Here is a 7,242-nt window from a genome sequence, read left to right as displayed (position 1 = left end):
TGTGTGTGTGTGTGTGTGTGTGTGTGTGTGTTTGTGTTTGCAATGGAAGACCCTGTAAGGAAGCCTGGGTTGGAAGCCTGGCTTAGCCATTTTCTTTTACTGTGTGGTATTAGGCCAGTGGTAAACATCTCTGTGTTGTAGCCCCCTCAGCTATGAAAAGGGACTCAATTACTGCTGCTTGAGGAGGAGAAGGAGGAGGAAGAGGAGGAAGAGGAGGAAGAGGAGGAGGAGGAAGAGGAAGAGATATTTATTTGGCCAGAGTAAGGGTGATATGCCTATAACACAGCAGAGACTCAACAGAGGGAGAAGCAGGGACATCTGGGTGCTGGGTTTAAGTGTATGCAGGCACACATAGTCAAGTGTGTTTATAGGTGTCTCCATCTAGGAGACAGGTATGTGTAGAGGTGTACGTGTGCAGAGAAGTCTGTGTGGGTGTGGATATATGGAGGGGGTGGCATGTGATTGATGTGTGTCTACACCTCGGGGCATGGAGACATCATCTATGTGGTGGCTGGTTTGAGTATAGGCTGGGTGGTATGTGTGTCCCTGGAGGTATGGGGGTGTGAGAGACCCATCACCTGAATAATCATAAAGACAATCTCAATGGCCGGAAAGATGAGTTCCACTTCTGACTTGCAGTGAATGTGGCTCACGTCATAGCCCATTCGAAATATGTTCAGGCAGACGGTACAGCTGCCGAAGAGCACCAGGGAGCCTGACCGGGAAAGAGGGTGGCAGATGGAGACAGACGCCTGCCTGCTCAGTGGGCAGGGTCTCCTTCCCCAGCCCTCTCCACCCACCTAGCACCCAACACTCACTCACCCCTCACCCAGATGGGTCCCGCATGAGGATCACGGTACAGGACTGCGTGGGGCTTCCGGGTGGTACCCACTGTGTAGTAGAGGAGCCACAACAGGGAGAGGACCTTCAGTGCAGCCAGCAGGATCCACACGTCCCCCAGAGTGACAGACACCTTGTTGAATATCATGCTACAGATAAAAGCCCCACCCAGGAATACCACATTGAGAGCCAGGAGCCCCGAGAAGAGCTGCCCGGCCTTCTGGGCCTGTCGGTCTCTCCGCAACAGCAGGGAGAAATGCCGAGCCAGCCAGGACTTCTGCTTTGGGGGGCATGGGGGCCCCGCGTGCTTGGTCTCCATGTCTGCTTGGTCATAGGTGGATGCTCCTTCAGTGGTCTTTGCTTCTGGAGAAGGCATGGGTGCAGGCTCAGCAGGAGCTGGAGAGGGAGAGAGAGTAAATAGATCGGCTGGCAAGGGGACCTGGGTTGGAATCCATCCCAGCTCCTATGCAGCCCCTCTAGCTGGGACATCGGAGCTTCCAATATACCTGATGGGACCTAAGGTTGACACAGACCAAGAGATATACAGAAGCCCCTCCTGCTGCCCATGAACACAAAGGATTGATTATTTTGAACACACCAAGGACCACCTCTCCCTTCCTATCCATGACTGGGCCAGCTCATTTCTGAACTCAATTTCTCATCCTAAAGTGGGTTGATGTTTTGCCGAGGGAGTGAGGGTCACTTGAGTACTGCCCTGTCACTGGGCCTCTTTCAGAGCTGGGACTTCTCACCAGCAAAAGTCGGTGTGAACCTGCTAACTTGTGAAGGGACTCCACCCAGGAAATCCAGAGGGGCGTGATCAACCACAGTGTTCTCTGTTGAGTAGGATCCCGAGGCTGAGGCTGGGCTTGGCAGGAAAGAATTCTGTGGTCTGGAATGATACTCTCTTCTGGAGCATCCATAGATGCTAGCAAGGCCTAGGTGGCACCCACTGAGTTCACAATAGAGTTTCTTCCAGGGGAGGGATGAAAGGACTGGAGGAGTTTCCTCTAGCTTCAGTGCTCTTCTTCTTCTTCTTCTTCTTCTTCTTCTTCTTCTTCTTCTTCTTCTTCTTCTTCTTCTTCTTCTTCTTCTTCTTCTTCTTCTCCTTCTCCTTCTCCTTCTCCTTCTCCTTCTCCTTCTCCTTCTCCTTCTCCTTCTCCTTCTCCTTCTCCTTCTCCTTCTCCTTCTCCTTCTCCTTCTTCTCCTTCTCCTTCTCCTTCTCCTTCTCCTTCTTCTTCTTCTTCTTCTTCTTCTTCTTCTTCTTCTTCTTCTTCTTCTGTTTATTTATTTATTTTAAATAAATAGTATATGTGAGTGAGTATACTATAGCTGTCTTCAGACACACCAGAAAAGGGCATCAGACCCCATTACAGATGGTTGTGAGCCCCCATGTGGTTGCTGGGAATTGAACTCAGGACCTCTGAAAGAACAGTCAGTGCTCTTAACCACTGAGCCATCTCTACAGCCCCCCAGTGTTCTTCTTAAATAAATAAAATTACCACTATAATTAAATTTATCTTAAAATCCCTTGAAAGTGGAAGAAAAGCTCTGTGGTCGATTTGCAATGTCTGCCACATGCACAGGATGGGTAAGGATCAGCACTTGACTTTTGCTGCCTCGATTTCTGTTTGCCCCACCCCCCAATCTCAGCTGCATGCATAGCAAGAGGCCACTACCATGACTCTCCTCTTCCCTGAATGCCTCTTGTCATATCCTTGCTCCTTTGATGCTTTTTCTCAGGCCAGCCACTTGCTTGGACCCAGTCTTGGGCCACTCAATAGCTGCAGTGCTGTCCCTGAGGGTCACTTGAGCATTGCTCCTCCCCAGCGGGGCTGGGTTGCAGCACAGAAGGCAGTGGGTCTACTGCTTGCCAGCTCTGCTGCCCCACCAGAGCTCCTGACACCAGGCATGTTGGCCTCTGGACTCTGAGTTCATACCGACCCACCTCCTGCTTCCTAACGCTCACAATCCCAGAGGGCTTCTGTGTTCACATCTCCTGGCAGTGAGCTGAGCTTCATCCTTGTTTCTGTCCAGACTCTGCATCCCATCAGACCCCAAGCCTATTCATCCTAGCTCCCATTCTGCCTGCCTTCTTCCTTTCATTCCTCTTGGTTTCTCTTTTTGTTAGCTCTCTTTCTTTACAGATTGGCTCTGTAACCCAAGCTGGCCTTGAACGCTCAATGTTCCTGCCTCTGCCTCCCATGTGCTGGGATTATACATACCTGTACATACTTGTACCTCTATGCCTCCCTGGCTGCTCAGATCAACCACTACTTTAGTCTGGAGCCTATCTGCTTTCTCCTGGGCTGGCCTTCCTGATCATGGTGCCTGTTCCCTAATAAGAGTCCTGCAAAGACAGCCAGGTGCCCTAAGTATAAAGTCCAAGACTTGTGGGGCCTTTCTGAGTGAGACGAGACTGTGTGCACACGGTGTTCAAGGAACAGTGGTTCCTGCTCCACTGTTGCTTCCTGTTTCTGCCTTCACCTACCCCCCACCCCTGCCCCCGTCTCCAGCACAAGCTCAGGCCCTGCTGCTCTCCCCATGGGCTACAGCATCCTGCTATAGTTCCCAGAATGCCCTTGCTATGTTCACCTCCCTATCTTTGCACATGCCCCAACCCTTTGTCTACGATTCCCACCCTCTGGCTCTTTGGTGACTCCAGCCAGTTCTTCAGGCTGGGTGAGGGTCTTTGCGTGCCACTCCCAGCATCCCTTGCTCACGGCATTGTCCAGCATACTGTTATCTTCATTGTTGGAGTTTTGTTCTGCTTGTTCCTCAAGACCAACGCTTTTCAACCTTCCTGAGGCTGCCACTCTTAAATACAGTTCCCCATGTTGTGTGGGTGATCCCCAACCATAAATTTACTTGGGTTGCTACTTCATAACTGCGATTCTGTTACTGTTATGAATCATAATGTAAATATCTGTGTTTTCAGATGGTCTTAGGCAACCCCTGTGGAAGGATTATTCAACTCCCCCCCAAAAGGATTCGTGACCCACAAGTTGAGAACCACTGCTCAAGACACTCCTAGGAGACCCTCACCACACTGGCCCTAACCACAGCCTCTCGGGCCCATTTCTCAACATGCTCCCTGGGTGATCCTAAGAACTGTACCTTCCAGTCTATGGGACAGTGAAGAACTAAACTTGGAACTGTTTCAAGATTGTAAAAAACAACTTTCTCTTCTTTGCTAAGCCATGTTGTCATCGTGGACCCAGCCTACCTCCTCCCTGTCCAGCCCCTGGCCACACTCCAGGGTCCTCATATCCATTCAGACCCAGATAGAAGATTCCATGCTTCCCACGTGGTCTCTGGGCTATTTCTGATGTTCTTTCTCTCTTGCCTGCACGCTGCTACCAATGATTCTCACCAAGCCTCTTCATATGGAAGCCTTCCCTCTGCCCAAGCAGACTCGTGGCTAGTTTGGTGGGCCACCCCTCTGCTGAGCGTGACTGTGCACCGTCGTAGGCTGGTCCTCTCAAGATCTGGGATGCCTCTGGGCAGAGATGAGATTCTGCGCCACTCAACTCTCCAAGTCTAGCACAGCCCTAAAGCCCACTAAAGCCCACCAAATGCGTACCCTGGACTCTGGCTGTTTCTGGGGGGATTTCAGCACCAGAGCTGCGGACAGAGACCCTGTCCATTAACCCGTTCAATCTTTCTGCAGCTGAGGCGATGTTCCAGACAGGTGTCATCTTTTGCATCCCTCACCCAGGTTGAGCAAGGTAAAGCTCCCAGGACACCTCCCTGCTCCTTTTCTGCCAGCTCTGGTGGCTCCACCTCCTCCTCCTCACAGTCTGTCCTTCCTTCCCCACCCCCTACTGATCAAGAGCCCAGATGGCATTTAGCATCTCTGTGATCTTGGCTAAGCTACTTAGTTTTTGTAGTCTGGATCCTCGGTCCATCCAGTGAACTGGATGAGCAACTATGGAACACTAACGCCTGGTTCTCCGTAAGTTTCACTCCCTCACACTCCATCTAGTTCCCCTCCCGAACCTCCCCTCCCCCGACCTCCCCCTTCACCCCAACCCTGTGAATGTTAGACCAATGCAGTACCGCTGAGCCGTATCTCCAGCCCGACAAGTTATTGAATGAATAAACAAAAGAATGGATACATGATACCTACCGTCAAGAGTCTTGTCAGACGTTAGTGATTTGATGCATGAACATACACAAAGAGCCATGCCCGATAGAAGTGTGTGAACTTTCCTATAGATCAAGATCCTAGAGGGACTAAAGGGTTGGAGTTTTCGCTCAGACTGCGGGCCTTGGGAATTGGAAGTGTGGAGACAGTGGAGAACAAAGTTCCAGGTCCCCTCCCTTCAAAGGGCACTCTGGTGGTTTCCCCTGTTCCTTGGTTCAGTGCTCTACCAGCAGTTATCAAGGGCGCAAGTATGGGTCAATGCTAGGCTAGGTGTTAGGGTGAGCATCGAGGGGTCCAGAAAAAAAGAGCTAGAATGAACGCACTTGGAACCAACTAGAACTCTGCCACCCTTGGCACGCCTCTTGGTACGATGCCAGTTCAAGAGAAGTCCTAGACACCAAACTGGTTTATGGGCTACGTTCAGAGGTGGCCAACGAAAGGAGATGAACCGTCGGAGCCATGGGACCGGTAGTGCAGGACCAGCTCCGAGGGAGGCTGCGAAGCGCTGGCAGGGAAACTTCGGGATTTTGTTCGGAGCAACAGGTTGGGGGAGGCCTAGGCAGCCCGAGTATTCTTTTAGCCAACTATATATCCAGGTTTCTGACTTCGTTCAGGTCTGGGCACCCTCTTTGAGCTGTGAGGACCCTTGAACCCAGGGGTGAGGTGGGGAGAAGGATGTAGGTGCAGAGCCAGAGTTGGGGTGACACAGGGAAGAGCCTAGGGTCGTCCCACTCACTCTGCCCTGTCCAATCCTTGGAGCGCCTGGCTCATGAACCCCCACTTTGGAGCAGTGAGTGTGAGGATGGGCTTCCAGGAAAGGTTCAGTCAGATGCCCCCAGGCGCTCGCGGGGGCGGGAGGGAGTCCCAGCCCGAGCTAAGGAATCCTACCTGAAGTCTGCGAAGCCATGGTCGCGGGCTCCCCACCGCTTGGGTTGCAGCGCGGATCCTCCGTCTTGGTAAGGTCCCAGGTGCCTTGGGACAGATGCCTCGACGCCCTTTCCTCCCTCCGACCCCCCCGCGAGACTGCGCAGTCGCCGCTTGGGCTCCAAGGCCCATCGATTTTTCTGTTGACATTGGGAATCTCATTAATCCCTCGTTAATTACTCCATGGGGGCTCGGGCACAAGTCGTGAAGCCAATGACAAGGCAGAGAGGCGGGAGGGCGTGGCAGGAGGCGTGGCGGGGTCTGGGTGGGGGCAGCCCCCCAAGTGGAATGGGGTGCCTAGTCGTCAGGTCGGAACAGAGAGCGAGCTGGCTTCAGTCCATACTTGCCTGTGGCGGCTGAGCTGTGAATGGGAACCTCTCTTCTCCGGGTCCAGGTCGCATATTTTCTACACCCTGTCTAGCTGATTGAGCACCAAAGCGGCTTCTCAGAATCATCTCCTGGTCTTACATCGAAACTGAAGTTGGGGTGGGAGACACCCAAGGTGGGAGATGGTGTATAAGGATTTGGGGGGGCAGGGGCAGAGTGGGAGGAGGTAGTCCTCAGGACCTTCTCTGGTCGTCTGCTTCTTGGCTCCCCTTTTTCTCTCCCCCACATCCCCATCAGTCTTTACAGCCTTAAAGATCATGGACTTCTGTTCTCACCCCCAAATGTCATCACTCCCACCTGGCTCTCCCTCCCTTCTGGTTCCGTCCAATCTCCCGGGCCTGTGAGATGGCTCAGTGGGTAAAGGCACCCAACAAGCCTGATGACCTGGGTTCCATCCCTGGGACCCATAAGGTGAAGGGAGAGAATTGATGCTGTAGGTTGTCGTTTGACTTCCACTTATACATTACAGTAGGCGAACGCGAGCGCACGCGCGCGCACACACACACACCACATTAAAATATAATTTAAAAATTTTAAATAAACAAAACAAGCTTATCAATGCACACTAGCAATCCCGGTACTTGGGTGGGGCATGGCCATCTGGAGTAAAAGGTCATCCTTGGCTACACAGGGAGTCAGAAGCCAGCTGGACTCCAAGAGACCCTGTCTCAAAAACAAAAACAAAAAACCACCCCGATGTAACACAAAACCAGCTCTGACCCCTCTAGCTTTTGGTGTTACTTCCACTTCCCTCGGTCTCAGTACACAGCTGTGGCCATGCAGAATTCTTGTGGCTTTGGAGAGCATCCTCTAGGACCCCAAGCTGAGCCCAGGGAGGTAAGGACTCTCCCAGCTCCTGTTAAGCTGGGGGCACCTGCTTATTCCTACAGTATGTTCCTGTGATACTCATGACCCTCACATTCCTGAGAAGGAAAACTGCTGCT

At 52.2% G+C, this 7,242-nt stretch overlaps 1 protein-coding gene across 1 annotated transcript in view; it reads right to left on the bottom strand.

Moving 5' to 3' along the window:
* The window catches only part of Otop3 (otopetrin 3), a 12,101-nt gene extending 6,207 nt beyond the window's left edge, over positions 1-5,894 (bottom strand). The window contains exons 1-3 of the mRNA XM_021175976.1: positions 5,876-5,894; positions 823-1,236; positions 579-715 (exon numbers count right to left, since the gene is read on the bottom strand). Of these exons, the coding sequence (XP_021031635.1) occupies positions 579-715; positions 823-1,236; positions 5,876-5,894 (570 nt within the window). The remainder of the gene's footprint in view (positions 1-578; positions 716-822; positions 1,237-5,875) is intronic.
* Between the last annotated feature and the right edge of the window lie 1,348 nt (positions 5,895-7,242).

Source organism: Mus caroli, chromosome 11 (assembly GCF_900094665.2).
Source record: "Mus caroli chromosome 11, CAROLI_EIJ_v1.1, whole genome shotgun sequence".
Taxonomy (NCBI): domain Eukaryota; kingdom Metazoa; phylum Chordata; class Mammalia; order Rodentia; family Muridae; genus Mus; species Mus caroli.
This window is presented reverse-complemented; position numbering and strand designations above follow the sequence as displayed.